The following is a 23,443-nucleotide window of genomic DNA, read 5'->3' on the forward strand; positions in this document are numbered from 1 at the left end:
TGCAATGGTAGAGTTGAGTAGTTGCAACAGATTTTTGACTAAATTGAAAGCTATACTATTTGCTGGCTGGCCCTTCCCAGAAAAAGTTTGTCAACCCTCTCATAGTTCAAGGCTAGCTCTACCCTGATAGGTGTGACTAGAGGAGCTGAAAATACTTGTCTCACCAACCCAACGGTACTCCCAAAATATTCTCCCTAAGAGTGAAAGCTTCTACGTCAGTGAAGACACTGTCTCCAGACTGTAACTATTAAAACCATTCAAGTGTGTCAAGATGACAAATATATTGGCAAATAAAGAGTAAAGAAGAACCAAATCTTAAGGACAGCAGCCCAAATGGAATGCAAGAATAAATAATGCCGGGGCTCCTGGGTGGCTCAGTCGGTTAAGTGCCTGCCTTTGGCTCAGGTCATGATTCCAGGGTTCTGGGTTGATTCCTACATTGGGTGGGGGAGGTCCCCGCTCAGCGGGGTTATTTCTATCCAGGGCATAGCTGGCTCAAGTGAGAAGACAGAGGTATTAGAGATGTCTGAGAGTCAGACCTAAACTGTGTGTGTGTGTGTGATATCTTAAGTATACTTTGAGGTGTATAGATTTAAGGAGCATAATGGCTCTTTGCAGAAATAAGAGATTGGCCACACCCAAGGAAGTACATGCTCATCCTCAGAGAATGTTAGTGGCATTTATATGTATCTGTTTCCAAGAGCAATTATTATAATGCAGGGAGCTACCATGAAGCCAAGGGCAGTGGAGCTCAGTGATTCAGAGCACTGCTTCGGAGGCACAGACAGAACTGTACTCCATTTCCGGCTTGGCCATATCCCAGTTCTGTGACCTTAGGCAAGCCACTTCGGTTTCTTCTTTTACAAATTGGAGATAACCGTAATACCTATACCCCGGAGGTGTTTTGAGCATTAAATGAGATAACAGATTTACCATGCTCAGGAGTGTGTCAGGCACAAAACAAGTGATCTGTTCCTACCGTTGCTGTTACTAGGTCAGAAACTAAATTATTATAAACATGTTTTACACCAACATTATGCTATGTTTAGTCATTGTCTGATGTCCCCTGCAAACACAAAAATTGTTTTTAACTTAATTTTTTTAAAAGATTTTATTTATTTATTTGTCAGAGAGTGAGAGACAGTGAGCTCAAGCAGAGGGAGCAGCAGGCAGAGGGAGAAACTAACCTACCCCTGAGCAGGGAACCTGATGTGGGACTCATTTCCAGGACCCCAAGATCAAGACCTGAGCCGAAGGCAGATGCTTGACCAACTGAGCTACCAAGGTGTCCCTGGAAAAGTTTTTTCTGGATTGCTAGTATACTGATATTGCATTTTATTTTTTATTATTTTAAAATTTTATTTATTTATTTATTTGACAGACAGAGATCACAAGTAGGCAGAGAGGCAGGCAGAGAGAGAGAGGAGGAAGCAGGCTCCCTGCCAAGCAGAGAGCCCAATCTGGGGCTCGATCCTGAGATCATGACCTGAGCTGAAAGCAGAGGCTTTAATCCACTGAGCCACCTAGGCACCCCCTGACATCACATTTTAGTTTAAGTGCTGCCTAAGTGAGCACAACACTGCATTTTTATACCTGGCTGAACTGATAAGTTGCATTGAAAGAATATTTTCTAGAACAAGAGAACTCTACATATCAAAAAGAAAAGACCAGCAACAATTTCCTCTAGAAAGGCACTGTCTAAATTGTAAAGGAGAATCTGTCAGTGACAGTATCATTTTTGTTTAGTGTTTGGTTTTGTGTGTGTATGTGACATATCAGCCATTTATGGTAAGAAATCCTGTTTCCTTTTCAGGTAATGAGGTAATACTAAGAAGAAAGTATCAGGATATTACTGCACAGTGTATGCATTTCTACCAAGGATAGATTTTATTTTTAAGATTTTATTTATTTGAGAGAGAGAGGGAGAGGGAGACTGGAGAAGGAGAGTAAAAGGGAGCTGAGCAGTGAGCCTGATGTGGGACTCGATCCCAGGACCCTAGGATCATGACCTGAGCCGAAAGCAGATGCTTTAACCCGCTGAGCCACCCAAGCGTCCCCCAAGGATAGACTTCAAAAGTATAATATATTTGAAGAGAGGGACAGGATTGGGGAAGCAACCTCAAAGCTCATCTAGCATCAGCTTCCTTAGTTAGCCCAGCCCTCACATTGATACAGGTTATAAGGAAAATATATGGAGTCGTGAGGGCTAATAATTGCATTGCTACATCAGGTTTTATTTAATTCATTTGCTTTTTAAACACTTCTTTAAACACAATTGCTCTGGAAACGTCTGAAAGCTGTTTTTCAAAAATTACAATACGGAGTGGCAATTAAACCAGCTTCCAGGGAAATACAAAGTTACAAATCTTGAAAGAAAGTCATTGGAAGATTCCAGGCTTCAGGCTGATAATATTAAGTGTGCCAGATAACTAGCAAACCTTGTCTCCAAGATGCCTTTGGAGCTTCTAGGCTTCTAATTTTCTTTAATGATTCTCGAGAAAAGTGAAAATATTTCCCAAAGCTGTTTAAAATGTCTATTAACCTATACAAATAATCTGCTTTTACTAGGAAAAGAAGAACAGTGTTGAACTATTTGTGTCTCCTATAAACCGAAAAGGAGGGACTTCAGATGCTCTGCCGTCTGAGGAAGTGCTGCGTTCACTTAATATAAATGTTTTACATCAAAGTTTATCCCAATTTGGAATTATAGGAGTCTCCCCTGAGGTATGTTATTCATGGGATATTTCATTTAGAAACGTGCACAGCTTGTGTGACAGGGTAACTCGATCCCAGGAGGTGTTGAAATGCAAGCTGTTTATGGTGTGTTATTTGATAACAAAAATCTCCCTAAGGGTCAGACTTCTCTGACCCTCATACTTAATATGTTTATTCCTTAAGGAAATTTATTTTCACATCAAAGTTCCATTCTGAGACACTTTCTTCTCTAAATCTTTATGGTCTTGTAACTTATTTCGACTTATCCAGTAAATCATACAAAAGAGAAACCGTTTGGATATATTTCTCAGGTGATTGCTTGAAACTGTAGGGTCAAAGGAAAACCACCCTGCTTTCTTCCCTAACAGGTGTACTACTCACTGCCTTCATGGTCAAAGTGGTTACCAGATACTCACCTTTGTCCACAACTTTGGAATTAATTGGAAATGCATTTTTGTTTGTGTGCTTTGGTTTGTTTCCCAAGGAACCCTGTTTTAACCTTGTTTTTCCCAAGGAACCCTGTGGATAGAGGCTTCATAGTGTTTTCTAAATTTGACATTTTTTAAAAAGATTTTATTTATTTGACAGACAGAGATCACAAGTAGGCAGAGAGGCAGGCAGAGAAAGAGGGAAGCAGGCTCTCGGCTGAGCAGAGAGCCTGATGCGGAGCTCGATCCCAGGACCCTAGGATCATGACCCGAGCTGAAGGCAGAGGCCTCAACCCACTGAGCCACCCAGACGCCCCATAAATTTGACATTTTTAAAATTGCCCCCATCGTCTCTGCCATCCTCACTTCTGAATAAATTCAGTCCCCCCCCTTTTTTTACTACTGCTTCATCGCACTGTAACAAACTCACTAGAATGATCACCATCCTAAATATATGTAATTAAATCCGTGAAATCATAGAATCAGACTTGAGGGAATGTATGCGAACATTTTATAGATGCAGAAAGTAAGGCCCGTTGAAATGAAGTGACTTCATCAAAGTGACAAGCAAGTGGAGTATAAAACAACATCTGACATCTAGACATCTTGATTCCTAGTCTCTTCCCCTTTGCAGGAAAGCACAATACCACTCATCTCAGCAAATATCACAGGTGTGGTGCAGAAAGCTTTGATACCAGACTGAATTTGAGTCCCAAAGCCAGCCACTAGGATGCATGTGACCTTGGGCAGGTGATTTAATGTCTGTGAGATTAAATTTGTCTTTGCATAATATTGGCCTCTCGGAGCCTCAGTCTCTTCCTTTCCAAAATGGATCAATTAAAAAAAAAAGGTATAGTTTTTATCTCATAGACTTGAAATATGAATTAAACTTTAGAAATCCATATGGAAGTCCTCACCTACAGTAGGTACCGATTATAATTTGAATGCAGGACAGGTTTTTTTTGGGCAGGATGAAAATGTGTTTCATCTTCAAACCATGACTGTAACAGCCACCTCCAACTGCTCTGGCTGCATTAAGGTCTGCTCCCCTCCTTGCCCTCTCCAAGCTCTGCCCACCCTCTGTCACATACACAGGGGATTTTTCTCTCTTGCCACATAGTCATCGTTCTAAAAGCAAATCTGGCCATGCCCTCCGAACGTCAGGATTCTTCTCTGGTTTCCTAAATGCTACAGAATCAGGTCTGGATTTCTTAATATGATCCGAGGTCCTTTGTGCACTGGGCTTTCTAATAGTTGAGCAACATCCTCCTAGTTTCAGCACCTCCAGACTCAGAGGGTATCAGGACACCCCCATACCGTCTCTTCCCTCCAGGCTGGTACCTATGTCGATCCGTCTGCCCAACCTTCATTCAATACCTGGCATATAATGGGTGCACGGACAGCTGAGTGTTGATAATATCCAAGTTGAACAACTAAATGAATAAACAAACAAACAAACAAATAAAATGTGATTTTCGCTTTCAACAAATTTGTATTCTAGTAGGGCAAATAAGACGTAAGCCGCCAAGGAGAATATAGGGGTAGGTGTAGGTAATGGTACCACACTGAGCTGTAAGAGCTTTGAGGAAGAAGAGGCCACCTCCTGCTTCCGAGAAGAAGAGAGGGTCCATGTGAGCTATAACCCCCAAACCCCTCACCAACCTAACTGCATGTGACTCTGACGGGCCTCCCTTTTGTTTCAAACCAAACCCCATTTTCATATCTAGGTCCTTGACCTAGGCCATGCACACTGTCTTGCTCAGGACAATTCTTCAAAATTTAAGAAGACCGCTGGGTTAATTTATTCTTCTTCTTGTAAGCTTTCAGTGAATATTAGAAGCATCCCTCCCTGTTGCTTTATTCTGAGTTTAAGTGAGTCATCCAGATTTGCAAGCCCAGAAAAGCTCACCAAACCAAAACTTAGTTAAAATCAAGTGTTTGTCCTTCAGTACACTTCAGCCCAGTAAAGATGAGGAGCTTGTCACAGAACTGTGAACCCACAGTAGACCTTGGGTCTGTACTGCACTTGAATAATGGAAGTGTATTTGATGGTCAAAATGGGATATATTTGATGAAAATAGAGGAATTTAGAAATCTAGAAAATCTAGAGTCTAGAAATTATTACATCATAGAAGACTAGGAAGTATTTTAATTGGATATAAGAGGCATTTCATTAAGGACAGATGGATTGTTGGAGGGCCTTTGTTCAGGCACTTCTGGAATGACCCAGCATTGCCCTCTGACCTGAAGCTCTAATGCACAAACAGGAGAAAACCATCTATGGTCATGGGCAGCCTCAGCCACGTATAGTCCACAGGGGCACTGAAGAAGCATTTGTTAATATTTGTTTAAGCTGGTGGTGGTATCCCGTGAGTTTCCTCATGTCTTTAGTCATTATTGTCAGTAATGTGTGAGAACAGCTTATGCCTCAACCCATTCTTTCACATTTTTATCCCAAAGTTATAGCTGTACTATAATAACTAACATGTTTATTAACAGGAAAAAAAAAAGAATATTTGTATTTTGGTTGTTCATCCTTTATCTGGATTACAGAACACTGTGAATGATGTCTCAAAGAATTCATTTCCAAACTTACATTAATTACTTTCAGGGAAGGATGTGTTTTCTGCTGTTGTCCTTTCTTTATTTGCTTGTTTGTTGCTGTTTGTTTGTTTTTTTAATTAGAAATGACTTGTGACGGGGCGCCTGGGTGGCTCAGTGGGTTAAATCTTCTGCCTTCGGCTCAGGTCATGATCTCAGAGTCCTGGAATCGGGCCCTGCATCGGGCTCTCTGCTCAGCAGGGAGCCTGCTTCCTCCTCTCTCTCTCTCTGCCTGCCTCTCTGCCTACTTGTGATCTCTGTCAAATAAATAAATAAAATCTTTTAAAAAAAAAAGAAAGAAAGAAAGAAAGAAATGACTCATGAGAAACAAAAATACCAAACAGAGAATTACTTTTGTTCATTCATCTGTTTTCACTTTGAATCTAAGTTTTATTTGGAGAAAAGACTTTATTTCTTATATATTTTTATGACCTAGCGTGATGTAGGCACTTCAATATTATTTTATTATAAGATGCTCATAAACATAAAAGTAGACTTCCTGTTGCCTTGTAAGTTAAAGCTTAAGGAAATAAAATGAAATTCATTATTTTAACTTCTATTTTTAGATGTTTTTATAAAATTAATTTGAATATTAAAGAATTAATTAGTTAAAATCTATTGAAACACAAAGCTCTACACTGATAATAAAAATGATTTTAGGATTTGCTGTTTTTGCATAATTGCCAATTATTCCCTCTTGACAGTTCTTCTGCTTCAAAGGACAAAGTTACCTTCTTTAAATAACAGGCCAGTGTGCTGAATGATAGCTTTCGTGGAATATTTCCAAAGAGAAAAAAAACACACCAAATAAATATGTACCGTAACCCGTGAGTACGGCGACTATTTGTTCGTTCCTTGAAACTGCAACATGAGCCAGGGATTTAAAGAATTTTCATCCTGGCCCTCCAGTGCAGAGGAGAAATGTGATTACTGTTAACATGTGTCAGATCATTCAAAATGAACTGTTCACTTTGTGCACAACCCAGTGGAAGTTGGGCATTTGTCAAACAAAATTACATTGTTGGTGGATAGACCTCATTTATCTGCCTAGTTCAACCAGTTTGCCAGATAATTTATAATATTTCCGTTCCATTCTTATTCTGTGTGCCTATCTCTTCTCAAAAGCTTTAGCTTCTAAGTCTCCGTATCATCTCTCCTAACATTTGGGATGTCTCGCACCACTTGGGATCAGAATTGGTTTTAAAAAAAAAAAAAAAGCCAATAAAACAACTATATTGCATCAAATTATTAAACAGGATATAGAGATGTCGTGTTATGGATAGAGGAAACTGCCCAAATTTTAAGTAGTAAACTAAAACAAAACCTAGCAACTTTTTTCACGGCAACAAAGTTAAAGGGCAAAGCGATATAGAGAGAGGTAGCTGTGAAATCAGAGGTAAATATGGTACAGGGGCATTGGGCTTGACCTGACCATGGAGACTCTGAATTATTGAACCCTCGGCCCCTCCGGCAAAGGTTACATTGGAGATTCATGGGGGTCACAATCTTTTGTCTTGTGGGATCTTAACTACTAACTTTTCCATTTATGACCTTGTCCTTATCAATTTTTTAGATCTCTGTACAAATGTAGTAGGGCTCAGCAGTAATGGCATGACTCAGAAGGAAATCTATTTACCAAGAAGGTGCAGTGACTAAGTTCTAGGAGTTCAAAACATGTGCTTTTCTAACTGGGAGTGGGGGAGTGGGGGTAGGAGGTTAATTCTTCCCCCAGAACCACTTTGGTTAAAAGAGAAAACAAAACAGATTTGTCTTAAGCAGAAAGGAACATGTTGATGTTCTAGGAGGTGTCGAACTATAGCAGAAAAAAGAAAAAGAAATGAAGCAAATAAGGTTAGGAACACAAAATCTCTTTCCACCCACCTAACCACCCCTTTTTATCCAAATTTTACATGAACTAAAGCTCCGATCCTCATACTTGAATTTGACAAGTTTAGGCTGCCTACTTGAAGGCTTAACTAGTTTGCTTTTATAGCAAGGAAGAGATGTTATTTAGTTGCCTGTAACAAACTCATTTCCATGTTTACACCTGATTTCTACAAGAGTTTTCTTTTGTACTGGTTTCCAGCTATGTTTATATATATATATAAACTATATATAATAATTAAACTATATATATATAATAATTAAACTATATATATATTTATTATATAATAATTAAACTATATATATATTTATTGCATTAAATATGATCTGGCTTAGGTCAAAGAGTAAGAAACAAGTCACCATTTGAATCCAAGACTTCCTTTCCAGAAGGATATTGGTTTCGTCTTTTTTTTTTTTTTTTAAAGATTTTATTTATTCATTTGAGACAGAGAGATACAGAGAGAGAGTATGAGCAGGGGTAGAGGCAGAGGGAAAAGAAGCAGACTCTTACTGAGCTGGGAGCCCAATGAAGGGCTTGATCCCAGGACCCTCAGATCATGACCTGAGCCGAAGGCAGCCATGTAACCATCTGAGCCACCCAGGCGCCCCAGATATTTGGTCTCTATTCATTGCATCAGGCGAGTATTTTCAGATTCTCCCTCAACTTACCACTTACATGTTTTTAAAAGATATACAAATCGGGGTGCCTGAGTGACTCAGTTGGTTAAGTGTCTGCCTTTAGCTCAGGTCATGATCCCAGGGTCCTGGGATTGAGCCCCACTTTGGGCTCTCTGCTCAACTTGGAGCCTGCTTCTCCTTCTCTCTCCCACCTCCATCCCCCCTCATCATACTTGCTCTCTCTCTCTCTCTCTCTCACTTTCTCTCTCTCTTAAATAATAAAATCTTTTTTAAAAAAGATATACAAAAGATATACAAATCATTTATTATATCTATGAATTTGTGTCTTAGAAAGTTGGCAAGATGTTATGGTGAGCATATCAGTGTATTATATACAAAGGATGTTAGCAAAGGATATTACACTAGTAAGTATAAAACTAAGACATTCATTCAACTCCTTCAAGTCATTTTTATAATCACAATTGAACTCTAAGATCCTTTCTGTTGTGTGTTGCTCAAGTCCCTAGCAACACTCACTTGAGTTCCAGGATAAAAGTTTTCATAAAGTAGTTTTTTTAAGGCAAATATTCTTTTTGTCTAATTTACAAATATTGAATATATTTTATTTTTTAAAAAGTCTTGAAAAATAATTAACAATCATTTCAAAGTTCAGATGCCTTCTAGGTCAGTTTTTTGTTCAAGGCGCCTTTTTTTCTTTTTTTTTTTTTTTTTGAGACCTATTGATTTCTCATGATCCTGTGAGTTGACAAGGATTGACTAGGTTGAAGTCACCCCAGTAGTCACATTAAACTGGGCATTCATCAGCCACTGGTGTGCCCAAGAGAATCTCATTCCATACCATTTCCCTCCGTGTGGCTTTTCATCATTTAATATCCTGTTGCTCAAATCTTTCTTAACTGATAGAGACAAGATCCAAGGACAGACAACTATTCTCACTAAAGGGAATAAAAGGTGTATTTAACAAAATGGAATTTTATTTTAGAGATTTTTTTTTTGTTTACTCATTTGAGAGAGATACAGAGACAGAGCACAAGCAGGGGGAGAGGCAGAGGGAGAAGGAGAAACAGACTCCCTGCTGAGCTGGGAGCCGGACATGGGGCTTGATCCCAGGACCTGGGGACCATGACCTGAGCCGAAGGCAGATGCTCAACCACCTGAGCCACCCAGGTGCCCAACAAAATGGAATTTTAGAGGCACAGAAGCATTTGACTTTATTTAGCTTTTATGTTTACCCTAACCATAGACCATTTGATTGCAAGCTAGAGTTTCCTTAACCATAAACCTATAAATTTCACTGAATTATAAAATTTAATTGCACTCTAAGATGTGATACTAGGAGGTATAAAACTAGGACATTCGTTCACGTTTTATTCAACTTCCTCTCCTTGTTTCACCCACTAAGTGGCAAGCCAAAATAATTTAAAAAGCATAAATAAAACTATTTATTTTACCTTTTATTACCAAATAGTTCTGGACTTTCTGACGGTCTCTGTTGCTTTAAATAAAATATAATATCCTAATAATTGGTATGGTCGAGGTGAAACAATCAGATTTTGACAAAGTGGACTGCATTTAAAGGGGAAAAAAAAGATCTGATGAAAGAGAAAAAAAAAAAGAATGATGCAGACATTATTGCTCTGTTTATAAAGACATCATGAGATTTTGTCTGCACCTGTTTCACTTTTGTTTAAAAGTCAAGGGCTGCACGTAAGCCAGGGTGTTGGTGCTGTGGGAGGGGACTTCACACAGAGTAAAGAAAGCTTCCGAAACAATTTCTTCAACACAGAAGAGAACAGAACTCTTTCACTTTATGAACCAGGTAATTTCTGAGAGAGACTGGTGGAGGGATGTTTACGAAGTCCAGGACCCAATTTGCCGTGTCAGGCATGCTTGCTCCTGGACAGGAGCTAAAATCATCTCTTAGTGTATACCGACGGCAGTCCTCGTCTTAGATCAGGTTGAGAAGCAGCTCTCGTTGCGGGGGAGGTAGGTGTGTTCTACTCCACTGAATGGAATCAAGCTAAAAATATGTTTAGTGTCTGATAAGAACGCCATTCTCCACAAACTCTCCTTTAACGTCGGACTTTCTGTTTTGCTTTTAAAGAAAAATGTTTTACAAGGGCAGCACGAAGCGGACAAAATCTGGAGCAAAGAAGGATTTTATGCTGTTGTCATTTTTCTCAGCATCTTTGTTATTATAGTAACGTGTTTGATGGTAAGTGGGCTTCTTTCTGTATTTTATCCCTTACCGAGCCACTGCTTAGTATTATTGGATACACTGCCATTCAAAGGAATGTTGAAAAGCCTGGGAACAGAAGCTAAGCTACTATCCTGGTAGACTGGGGATGTTTTTTTCTCTGACAGCACAGTGATAGGTAAGGAAAACCTATGGAATTATGGATTCTGACCTGCAGAATAAGGTTGTAATTGCAGTGGGGCCTTTGGTAACTTGATCAACCTGGGATGAAGCTTTAGAAAGTGATTTACCCAGATCCCTAGAGCCCTCAAAGTCAATAAAGTCTCATGGGCACACTTTGGACTTACTTTATTTTTTCTTTTATATCATCTTGATGGAACTCAGGAAAAATTTGAAAAAGAAACATGTCTTAGGGGCAAGTTTATATCTTCAATAGTGGTTGATTTCCTTATTTTTAAAAGACCTGGATTGCATTCTATGAAATTCTATGCACTAAAATGAGATGATTATAGTCTCAAAAACCACATAATTCACTGTCAACTAAATTTTTAGGTAAATGAATACAAAAAGTATAAAAGTATACATTTTTATATAGCAAATATATATACACTTTTATATAGCGTATTTTTATATAGCAAATAGCTCTATAAAGTACAAATTACAAATGTGTAGCCTTTAAAAGTACTTTTCTAATTTAAAAAAAAAAAAAAAGGAACCCAGAATAAACCCACTACACTAGGAAGTGCTCTCTGGTATGGAATGAGTTAAGAGATACTTTTCAAATACATTGGTAAGATTTTCCTATTCTTTTGAAAATTCTGTGATGTAATTTAAAATATTTGAAGTTTATAAATGGGTTTTAATGTTTTTTCCTTTGTGCTGCATTCTTTTTAATTGTGTACATTTTCACACATATTCCTTCTTAGTTTTTAAATGTTCCCCCAAAGACAACAAATTACTTACTCCTTCCACAACCAACAGTGTTGCTAAGTGTCTTATGGTTTTTGTTCACTTATGCTTCCCCTGCTAGGAAGGGGTTTATGTTAGAAAGATCAGGGCTTACTTGGGAAATCAGGGGCTGTGTAAGTCTAAAATTGAAGGATATGAAACAATTAAGGACTTCAATAAGGTGACGATGGGTGTATTTCCTCGAGTCTGAAGGTGGGAAATAGTAAGGACATCCTCATGTCTCTTATGGGAAAATTTGTAGAAAGAAGAGTTCTAGAAATCGTGACACAATAAACATAAGACAATTTAAGAATTGAGTAAGAAAATCAGTTTTTGTGTATTAAATGGTGGAGATTAGGGGAAAAAATTAAGGAGACAAAGTTGGAGGTTTTAGGGAAACTGTGGCAGAGACCACTGGACATTTTTTAGTATCTTAGAAGGTATGGGTTGTTTTTTTTATATACTTAATTGCACTTTAAAATACATGGGTCTTCTTTTCCTTAAAACAGGAAACCTTGAGTGCTGTTTTTCTCTCTTGTCAGGCACATTTATGGTGTTTTTCTGCTTCACAGATGAAAAGATGAGAGGAAAAGGAGAATAGAAAGGGGTAAAGGGTGCTAAAAGTAGAGATTGTTCAGGCAGGAAAGGGGTGAGATTGAGCAGAGCAAAGGCAAGGAGGGAAGTGGCAAAGCAGAGTTTGATTTTACCTTGTAGGACACAATCCAAGTTCTGCATCTCTAGCTCAAGGAGCCTCCGTGTCTCCACCCTGACTGGCTCAACCTGCAGGACATATATTGGTCTCCTGAGGCAAAAGGAGCTTCGTGGCCACACTCTCAACCACTCAAGACCAGAGAACAGCTCTTCTTTTCCCAGCGTGAATGGGAACGGTGCAGAGTACCAATGTAAAAGTCATAAACCTAGATAAGTCTGTCCCCAAGTTACTGAAACAAATCGAGAAAGGAATGTTTCAAAAGTATAGGTGATCGCAAGTGGATCCATCCACTTGTTCAGTCCACAGATTCCTGCAGGGGACCCCCTGTGGACCTGTGGTTGGTCCTGTGGCCAAGAAGAGCGCAAGACAGGTGGGGTCCCTCTTCTTGTGGGGCCTAAACTCCAGAGGCAGACACAGACAATAATTAAGTTAGTATTTTTTTTTTTTAAATCAAATAGCAGACATTATGTGTGATTCCAAGTATTTGACCTTCTGGAAAAGGCAAAACCACAGAGACAGTGAAGAGATCACTGGTTGCCAAAGGTCGCGGGGGAAGGGATGAATAGTGGAGAGCCACAGAATTTCAGGGCAGTGAAACTATTCTGTGTGACACTGTAGTGATGGCTACATGACATCATGGATTTGTTAAAACCCGTAGAATGTGTAACCCAATGAGCAAGCCCTACTCTAGACTATGGACTTTAATTCATTGTAACGAATCAATACTGACTCCTCAGTTGTGACATGTGTAATCACACTCGTGCAAAATGTTAATAGGGCAAATTATCTGGGGAAGCAGCAGAATGCGGCTAAATGAGAACTCTGTACTCTGTTGTTTTCTGTAAACTTAAAACCGCTCTTAAAAAACAAAGTCTAGTCATTTATTTTTAAAATCAAATATTATTCAGTGCCATGAAGAGATACCAGAATATGAGTGGAAACAGAGCACTTTGAGACTCCTGAGACACGTGAAAATGTGGGGAGGGGCCCTCGCAGGCAGAGGACACGGGGGTGTGGGACCGCTGGGGTGGGAGGACGCTAGCCTCTCCAGGTTCGGCAAGAAGGGTGCAGGCTGAAAGTTGTAAAGCAAAGTCTTGGTGTGATTTGACATGTATGTTTACAAGAGCAGGTATTCTGCTGGTGAAGAGTGGTTGGAGACAGAGCACCAGGTGAAGTGTGGAAGCAGGAGGACTCTTCTGGAAGCCACTGTGTTAGCCTAATGACAAATATGATAATTGTCCAGAGTAGGGATGGCGGTGGACATGGAGATGGTGGTGGAGATGGAGAGAAGTGAACGGTTGGGACTTTTTTGCAAATGGAAACCACAGGACTTGCAGTATACTGATTTTCAGGGAGAAGGAAAAGAAATTAAGGTTGATTCCTCATTTATTTGGCTGAGTACCTGGGTGGTGGAGCTCCCATTTTCGGGAAGAGGAACAAGTTGGAGGTGGGGATCGTGAGAGAAGCAACACTTTTGATTTGGGTTCCATTTGCTGTTGAATAAATGAAAGAAATAAAGTGATATCTTTCAAACACAACCTTAAATTCTTTTTAAAGATTTTATTTTATTTATCTGAGGTGGGCAGGAGTAGAGGAAGAGGGATAAGCAGACTTGGCCCTGAGTATGGGGCTTGACCTGGTGCTTGATCCTATGACCCTAAGATCACGACCCGAGCCAAAATCAAGAGTCAGATGCTTAACTGACGGAGCCACCCAGGGCCCCACAATCTTAAATTTTATTGAGGAAAGGTCACTTTAAGAAGTAACGGAGAAACCAGCAGTATATAGGAAGGAATGAATGGTGATAGAAAAATGCTTCCTAGACCGGATTAAGATGACGTTAAGTTTAGCTGTTGTAGCTACAGCACTGACAAGTCAACAGTTCACATTTAGGGACTTTTCAAATGTGGTTCTCCAAAAAAAGTTTACCTGTGTAAATAGTCAAGTGTTTTTGATAATGACCTTGATTTAAAGTAAGTCTTTTAACTTGGCTCTCTCAGTAATAGTTACACCATCAGTTTTTAAACACAGAATATTCCAATTCTGTTTCCCATAATTTTCTTGATTCCATGGCAAAGGAGAAGATACAGCACAGAATTTTCCTTCTGGCAGTAATTATATTTATGATAGATCAAATGCCATTATTTGCATCCAGCCTTCCTACATACCATAGAAATGAAAAACATATGGTTTTTCATGTTTTAAGATGAAATTTTATAGGTAAATTGTTGTAATGGTGGATTACGTGTGCTATGTAACAATAACATAAGGCTTGGCAAAATTTTTGAAATGTGGCATATTGTTTACTTTCCTTTAAAAAAAAAAAAGTGTATGTTGCCAGGCATAAAATTAGACATGCATGACATTTTCAAATGTGTGACTTATTTAGCACCTCTCAAATGTGGATCTAGAGTGGGTGGAGCAACAAATAGACAAATACGATTTTCCAAGAAAAAAATGTGTGGGCAGTTTCCAATCCATTCAGTCTATTTTAGGTGGAGGAAATTTATTACTGAGAAGAAATCGTTATTAAACTTCAATCAACAAAGGAAAGGGCATCATTCATCATTGAAATTAAACCTTCCAATGTACTTAGAGGTTTATTAAGAAGTGCAAAGGCATTTATGAGATGTAGGTAGAGATATCTACAGCCCAGATTGCTTCCAGAAAGCAGTTTATGAAAATACAGGAACACAGTTATTTGGATCAACAAAGTTCTGGGGCCAGAACATGTTGGGGCCATGGAGCCATCCATCGAATATGACATGCATAGAGTCTTTCTAGTCATGGTCTTGGTAGCGGAGGCAGGAAATCCTATGTCAGAACACCTGCTACGCCCGAGTACCAGCCAGTGAGAATATGTCAGAGGTGAACATAAACAGCCACACTCTTCTAATTTGTTCTATAAAATCCCTAGGGATGGGAGGAAATGGAAATAGAGTCCTACTGGAATGAATTATTTACAGAACTATCTTCCAGAGTAGGTGTATGTCTTGAACTAATAATTTTTTATACTAATAAAACCACTTAGCTTAGAACACAATCCCCTTAATAATAATAAAAATAGTAACAGTTGTAAGATTTAGTGTCTTCCCTTTATTGCACACTTTACCAGTAGGAAGCTGGTACTACATTTATTGCCTGGTGCTAAATCTTTAATGTATTTTCTAAACCACTTTTTGAGGTATGATTGCCATATAAAAAGCTGTACAGGTTTAATGGATGCAACCTGGCGAGTTTGGAGATCAGCGTACACCCAGGAATTGTCACTATGATCTATGTCATTGATACACCCGTCACCTCCAAAAGTGTCCTCCTGCTCTCTTCATTTCTTTCTCCCTATTATCTTGTATTATGATAAGAACACTTAACATATGATCTACCCTCTTAGCAAAGTATTTTATGTATTCAGAGCAGGATGATTAACTATAGGATCTATGCATTAATACTTAATGTATTTTAGTTTCCTAATTTTACTGATGAGGAGACCAAGATTCTGAGAGGATAAGTGACTTGACCAAGAACATACAGTGGCGTGGGGGTTCGGGAGATGGGGGTTGGGCGGAGTGGGAGAAGAAGGGTTGAAATTCAAACCCAGAACTATCTGGGTTAAAAGTCTGGGCTCCTTATCACGATCTATTGTATAAAGGAATCAAACTGGTTTCTTGAAGTGCTCACACTCTGTCTTGTGAACATCTGCTTCTGGCCACAAAAGGAAAGATGATGAAGATGCCTATGTTATCTTTTACTGGGTGTAATTTTTCCACATATCTCTTCTGGAAGCCTGTGAATTCCCAGAAGTTAGGGTTCTGTGCTGTCTTTGCACCTGCAATGTTGCTTCCGGAATGTGGTAGCAACTGACTCACGTCTACTCAACTGAAAGAAATGAAAGAATGAACTCTTCCAGAACTGACTGTAAAATACTGTAAAGAAAATACTATGGGCTTTTAGTTGATGTCTTTATTTTTAAATTGGAACATATTTTAACCCAAACATCTTTTGTGTTACCTACTTAAGAGATTTTTTTTTTAATTGAAATATACCTGCCATATAACATTGTAGAAGTTTAAGTTATACACTTATGAGATTTGGGGTTTTTTTTTTTTGTTTGTCTTTTTGTTTTGTTTTGTTTCCTTGTTTGTTTGTTGTTGTTGTTTTTTCAGATTTTTAAGTGAAAATTATAAGCAGCACAAGAGCTTTATTGAATTTTTTTTGTAGCTTTCCTCTCATTTCTGTGTTCCTCTGGCTCTCTTCTCCCTGCTACTATTTTTTATCTCTTGGTATAGTTTGACTTTTACAGCTCCTCTCTTGCTCAGTATTTCAGTTTCTTTCCCTAATGACCAAATGACTTTATTGCATCCTGAGGGTCAAACAAGCTCTTAAAGTAAAACCAAAACTACTGATTTGCCCTTGTTATCATAAGCCTCTAGGTTGAACTTTGCCACACAGTGCATTCACAAAGATAAGATTCACACAGACCTATGTCTGTGCTATATTCCAGATCATGATCTGCACAGAGAAGAACCTCTGACACACTTTTCCAGAGGCTTTGGGAAAGGAGTTGGGAAGAAGGATGTGGGGATTTAGAAGAAACGGTAGAGTTAAATGATCGCAAGCATTAAGTCAAGAAACTTGGATTCTAGACTTTCTTTCTAACCTTCCAGAAGTCATTCGAGTGTTCTGAGTCTAAATGTGAAATGAGATTATAGCAGATGATTTTTAAGAGACCTTATCCCAGTTTCTCAGCAGCAGCTCTGTTGACGTCTGGGGCTGGGTGATTCTGCTGGGGGGAGAGGGTCTGTCCTGGGCACTGGAGGGTATCTGGTGGCATCTCTAGCCTCTGCCCACTAGATGCCAATAGCGCCTCACCATACAGCCCAGTATGACTACCAAACACAGCTCCGGACATTGCCCAATGCCTCCAAAGGGCTAAAGCCCAGCTGGTTGAGAATGACTCCCCGAAACTTAACTCCATAATGACCGTCCCATTGCCCGTCACAGTGTCTTCAATTCTTTACACATTTCGCCAGACGGCCCAGTCTCCCTCTCGAGGATTTTTAAAGTGTCTTGTAGGCATTATAACAGTTCTGCTTTTCCCTAATTAAAGATGTATATCAGTTTGTACACATGGTTTATACACATACGTAGATTAGAAAGTTGACCTATCACCAGAGATGAAGTGAAGGCTTGACTGTAAACTATGTGACAAAAGTCCTTCATCAAGAACAGAGCCTGAGCAGTAAAGGACTCTGGACTAGAGCATGTTTCACACCAATAAAACCGTAGAAGTGACCTGTCAAGAGCTCTCTGGAAGGCTGGTATTACCTTGGCTTTTTCATTTTCATTTCTGAAATATGCTTCTCCAAATCCCAAATGTAAACAGGCAGGCACATGTTCCAGTGTACCTATTATATTTAGATGTGAAGAACTTAGAATATATAACATATGCAGTATCTTTTATTAAGGATATTTTTGTAAAGGTACAAGTGTATTTGTTTCTCTTCTCATTCAGGAAAATGAGTGACTTGAAATTAAGAAATAAAAAGCTAGGGGTGCCTGGCTGGCTCAGGCGGAAGAGCATGTGATGCTTGATCTTGAGGTTGTGAGTTCAAGCCCCACGTTGGGTGTAGAGATTACTTAAATAAACAAATATTTTCATAAATAGTAATAAATAAAAAATAATAAGCAGCTCGCCCACCTTAAATTCTGGTGTTTCATCTTTTAGTAATTACGTTTTTAATTCAGTAGATGTATGTTATCTGATGGGTACTGTTCTAGGGTGGGTTTTGTTTGTGCAGACTGGTGACCAGTTGCCTTTTGAGAGTTATAGAAAAGGAAGAGAAGCAGTAAATTAAAAACCTCCCAATCCTTAGGGCATGATGCACAGGGTAAGGATATTTATCTTCAATATTTTCTATCCTACAGTTGTAAAAGTCTAATTAGAGTAAGAAGACTTGTCACTTAATATTAGATGTCTTTTTTTTTCCTTACACAGTAATATTTCTCATAGGAAAGTTGAGTACCCATTGCTTGGAACAATTTAAGAATTCGCTTTACCCTACCTTTGTCAATGAACACCACCAGTGTAAAAGTTTCCAGGTTACAAGGAAGTGAACTGATAAAAGACAATAAGGATTCCTTTTCATTTCCTGGCAGTTCAACTCATAAGATGCATTTCTAGTTCTATTCCCATGTGCATAGTCCCTTTCCTTTAAGAGACCTTTCAACCCACAAAAGATCGATTTGGTGGTGTTGAACCCCAGTGATGAGAACCACATCTGCAGCAGATGTGATTTCAGAGTCCGTCTTTAAGAATCATGCATGGCAAAGAAAACACCAGAGGTAACGTAAGGTCCAGATGTAAGGCAGTGGAAAGTGCATGACTCTGCCAGTCAGAACTGCCTTAGGGCTTGGGTCTGTCCCTGCTGACTGTGGGCTTTGGGGAAGCCGTATTATTCAGCTAGACTACAATTTCTTAAATGTATAATTAGGTCAGAAGGACCGTTAGTGACCATTCAAACTCTGATTCCCTCCGTATCCCTAATTTAGAAGTCACTTAGTACAATCGCTCCTATTTCTTCTCTCTCTGCTCAAGCTTCCCTCTTGCTACTTATAACCTGAGACATAATTAAATTTCATTTCACCCTCTTTTTACGTAATTCCAAAGCTCCCTTTTCGATCACAGTTATTCAGTTCTTAACTTTGAGTCATCTTTCTTGTGACTTGGAGTACATTTTTTTTTTTTCAGGAAACGTACACAGGTAGCATATTTCCTGAGACCTTATGCATTTGGAATGTTCTTTCTGTCGGTTTCATTCACGTGAACTTCAGTTTATCGAGGTGTGGAATTCATGGCATTTTTTGCAATACGCATTTTTTTCCCTCAGTCACAAAAACTGCTCTGTTTTCTCCTCACATTTATTCTTCTTTCAAAGGACATACTTTTTAACTGAGAACTTTTTTTTTTCCCCTAAAGATTTTTATTTATTTATTTGTCAGAGAGAGCCCAAGCAGGGGAAGCAGGAGGCAGAGCAAGGAGCCTAATGTAAGACTCGATCCCAGCACCCTGAGATCATGATCTGAGCTGAAGGCAGACAGTCAACCGCTCAGTCGCCCAAGCCATCTAGGCGTCCCTTAACTGAGAACTTTTTTCATTCCATATCCTTAATTCCATAAGTACAAGGTGCAGTTTGTTTTGTTCAGAGCAGAATACTCTGGACCTCTCACAATATGTGACATTAGGTGGGCACTGAAAAATAGTTCTGAATGACTCCCTTCTCTCTCGTTTAATGGTTTCTCGTTTACAGTGGCTTCTCTCTGACCGTTTGGTCCACCGAGCGTCCCAGCAAAGTCAGTCTGATACCTTTAAAAGTTTAAAAATGACAATCCTACCATTTCTCAATTGAATTAACCATTCCAGAAAGGGCTCTGAGAATGGAGGAAGTGATATGTTTGCTTTTTCCTACATGCATTAAAAATTAAAAAGGGGAGGGACGCCTGGGTGGCTCAAGTCAGTTAAGTGTCTGCCTTCAGCTCAGGTCATGATCTTGGGATCCTGGGATTAGGCCCAGCGTCTGGCTCCCTGCTCAGCAGGGAGTCTGTTTCTCTGCCCCCCGCCCCCACTCTCTCTTAAATAAATAAATAAATAATCTTTTTAAAAATTAAAAGCGGAAAAAGGTAAAAAACAAAATTGTGGTTATTCAAATTATTCTTTGGTAGGTGCTCTGAATTTAATTTTTTTAAGAAGTTACCAGGTATTCAAGTTAATACATGACTAGTGTGGATATTTACCAACGTAAGAAATTACAATTTAGAGCATGACTGTTTTTGCATTAATATTTTACAAGAATTTCTTCTCACCTGTTGTACTGGATGCAGATTTCTGTTTCTATAAATATCATAAGCCCCATAGTTCATGACTATCCCTTTGATCAGCCTTCCCTTTCAGTCATTTTGTGTAAAAACTTGCATGTGATCAAACTGACATCTGGCACTTTCATAAAATTAGCCAAACTTTCTTTTGAATGTAATTTGAGGAATAGATTCATGGGCACATTTAGTTAATAGCTAGAAACACCAACACAACTGAGAAATCATTCTAAAACGCTTTGATTGGGTGTATGATCATTAAACCTCCATTTTAGTTGGTCTTTTGGGTTAGGGGGAGATGGTTGTATGTTGTTGTTCAGTGTGAAAAAGCAAGCTTTTATATCTCCTTCTGTAGATTCTTTACAGGTTAAAAGAAAGATTTCAGCTCTCCTTGCGACACGATAAGGAGAAAAACCAGGAGATTCACCTATCGCCCATTGCGTTACAACCAGCGCAGTCTGAGGCAAAGACAGTCAACAGCATGGTCCAGCCCGAGCAAGGCCCCAAGGTGCTGAGTGTGGTTGTGGACCCGCAAAGCCGATACTCTCCTGAGATCAAGGCTACCACCTCTGTCTGCCCTTCTCCTTTCAAAATGAAGCCCATAGGACTTCAGGAGAGGTAAGACCTTTTCTGTATCCCTCTACAGGTTGCTTTTTTTTTTAAAGGATATTCACCAATTAAAAATGATAGAGGCAAAGATGATTAGCATATTGGGTAAAATTGCTCACCACCAAATGGCCAGCAGGAGGAAGTTGTCTTTCTTGTCCCCCCAGAGAATCTAGCTGTGTTACAATAATCTTCTAGTTATATCAGATTCTGTTAGCTCATGTAGTCCCAAGCCACATTCATCTTAACTCCAGGACAATTTCGGTAATCATTTATTGAGTACATTTTGAGGGCTGCTGATATGATACTATCTTCTTTAATCGTCCTCAAAACTCTGGTAGATAGAAAGACTAGGAATAAACTCAGGGTATTTCCTAACAAAGTCCATATTGTTTGGGGTAAGGTAGGAGCCATCAATGTCACAAATCAATGTCCTTTAAGGAAATGAATACCTCGAGATCCATGACTTTGTTTTAGGGTCCTGGGATTGAGCCCTGTGTTGGGATCTGGCCTCAGCAACAAGTCTGCTTGAGGATTCTCTCTCTCCTCCTGCCACTAACCGAACTCATGCTCTCACTCTCTAAATTAAGTAAATAAATCTTTAAAAATTAAGTAAAAAAATCTTTTAAAAAAAATTTAAAATTAAATAAATAAAGCAAAACCAACATTTGAAAACCAGGATATGCAAGACACATAAAAGAGGTGCTAATTCTTTACTTCCCCAAAATATTATGTAAATCTTCCCCATGACGTTTCTTAAAATAAGAAGCTTCCTGTTTATATTTAAAATATGATTGATATTATATCCAGCATTGCATGCCACGGTAGTGGGGGAAGTGAGAGGCTCTTGAGGTACACTCCCAGGGTCATTCTCCCCTTATTTTCCTGTATCTTCATTTTGTATCACTGTTCTTTTGGTGCCTTAGGTTTTCAGGTCACATCTCTAAATTTTTATTATATTTCCTATAACACACATGCACACACACGTACACACACACACGCACGCCACATTCCTTCAGAAAATATAAGTTCAGAAGACCACGGTGCGCATTGAAATTTTTAGTAAGTATTGTCAAAAAATAGTGAATGAAGTAAAAAGAAAGATATTGTTGCAGTGATTTCCAAAGTCCCATAAAGGGAAAACATTTTGACTCCGTAAAAGAAGAAAAATGGAGAGCAATCCAATTTTCTTCCTCCTCCTCCCAAATACTGGTTGGTGTCTGAATGGATCCATGTGAGTCTCCAGGTACCATTTTCTTAGCTGGGTACGGCCACGTTGCTGTTTGGGCTGTAGATGAGATGGAACTTTCTCCCTGAGGCTAAGCAGGGGTCAGGAGAACTGGGACCCAGATACAGCTTTGCCGTTGCTGAACTGAGTGGCTTCATGTGAGTCATTCTGTCTGAGCCTCACTTTCCTCATCTGTGATATGAAGGGGTTAAACTTGACTCCTTTGCTTCCTTCAGGCTCTTTTGTTCTTGTCACCCAAATTAGTTCTACACACTGATGTTTGCTTCAAAGAAAACCTCAAAGCGGGTGTCTGGGCATTGGTGGTGTACCGAGGGCAAGGTGTTCGAAGAGATCTGCTCAGATGAAAGCGATAAGGTGGTCCTTTTCTGTAGATGATTTAAAGATGATAATAAAACTACCTAGAAGTCAGACTAAATTTTATTACCATCAACACCGCCAATTCTAAGGAAGGCCAGTGGTTAAATCCTCTAAGGGGTGGCTATTGCCAGAATCTTGCCTTTTGTAGGCTGCTTCTGGGCACGTTTGAATTTCAAAAGCCTAAGTTCAAGTATCTCCTTATTCATTTCAGTGAAGTGAATGTTTGAGAAGGGAGAGTACGGAGATGGCGTCTTACTCATCTTTATGGTCCACACGGGGGACTCCAGCAAAGCCAAGTGTGTAATCAGGGTCAGATAGCCTCCTTGCCATCTGGTCTATAAACTTTCCTGGGTCCCCACCCCTCGCCTCCCACTTCCTTCCCATCTCAGAGGAAGAGAAACTGCTCTGTCCACAAAGGCTCCAGGTCATTCCCTCTCAACCCTGATGACTTACCTCATCAGTTTTCCTTCTCTTTTGTTCAGACGTGCCCTCTTTGCTAATGCAGAGATTATAAGAATGGTACCAGGATTAGCATGCGTTCCATATTCCACATAGATGATTTTATTTCCTCTTCTCTGCCTGATCTAATCTTCTCCTCTCCTTCCATCAGACTGTACACTCTTCAGATTTATCTTGCTATAACACTGTTTGCATTCGATGAATTGCTGGGCCTCAGAGGGCCTGTACTATTGGTCCCTGATCCTTCTTTTCAAATACGTTTGCCACGACCCCTCAAAACAAACCTTCCATTCCATCCAGTCTGTTCTCCAGGGTTCATGGTCACATCTGCGTCTTTGTTCACCTGGTCCCTATTCTCTCTCCTTCAACTATCTCCAGTCTCCAAATCCCAAACAAAACTTACCTCCTACCGTCGACCGTGATGTGACATTTATCCGTACCCACAGGGATTCTTCACACCTGTGAATTCTCTCATGTACCCCTCCCCTAGCAGTGAGTTTCATTAAAGAATAACTCAGAAAGGGACTAAAACTGGTTTTCAAGTAGTTTATCCTATCCCTTCACCAGCTTGAAAAACCCTCTCGTCTCTCCCATGGTTCTTGTGACCCTGGTACACTGTAAACACTAGAATTTTTGGATTTAATTAATTAATGTGCATTTGATTCTGGAGAGCGCCTATATTTCTGAAGAGCCTTCCGTAAGAACAAATAGCTTATGATAAACCACAGAGCTGAGTCTCTGTGCTAATATTACTTCAGACATTCACCAAGTGATTGAAC

General features: G+C 39.4%; 1 protein-coding gene across 4 annotated transcripts in view; it reads left to right on the top strand.

Annotated features, from left to right (window-relative positions):
- PTPRR (protein tyrosine phosphatase receptor type R) overlaps nucleotides 1–23,443 on the top strand; it is a 235,479-nt gene that overhangs the window by 126,329 nt on the left and 85,707 nt on the right. For 2 of the 4 annotated variants that reach the window (XM_044228655.1, XM_044228656.1), the window contains 3 exons: nucleotides 2,569–2,724; nucleotides 10,372–10,482; nucleotides 20,349–20,611. In XM_044228655.1, coding sequence (XP_044084590.1) covers nucleotides 2,569–2,724; nucleotides 10,372–10,482; nucleotides 20,349–20,611 — 530 coding nt within the window. Of the gene's footprint in view, nucleotides 1–2,568; nucleotides 2,725–10,033; nucleotides 10,087–10,128; nucleotides 10,254–10,371; nucleotides 10,483–20,348; nucleotides 20,612–23,443 lie in introns of those variants that run through there. The other 2 variants (XM_044228657.1, XM_044228658.1) reach the window with 2 other exon arrangements.

Source organism: Neovison vison, chromosome 12, assembly GCF_020171115.1.
Source record: "Neovison vison isolate M4711 chromosome 12, ASM_NN_V1, whole genome shotgun sequence".
NCBI classification, from domain to species: domain Eukaryota; kingdom Metazoa; phylum Chordata; class Mammalia; order Carnivora; family Mustelidae; genus Neogale; species Neogale vison.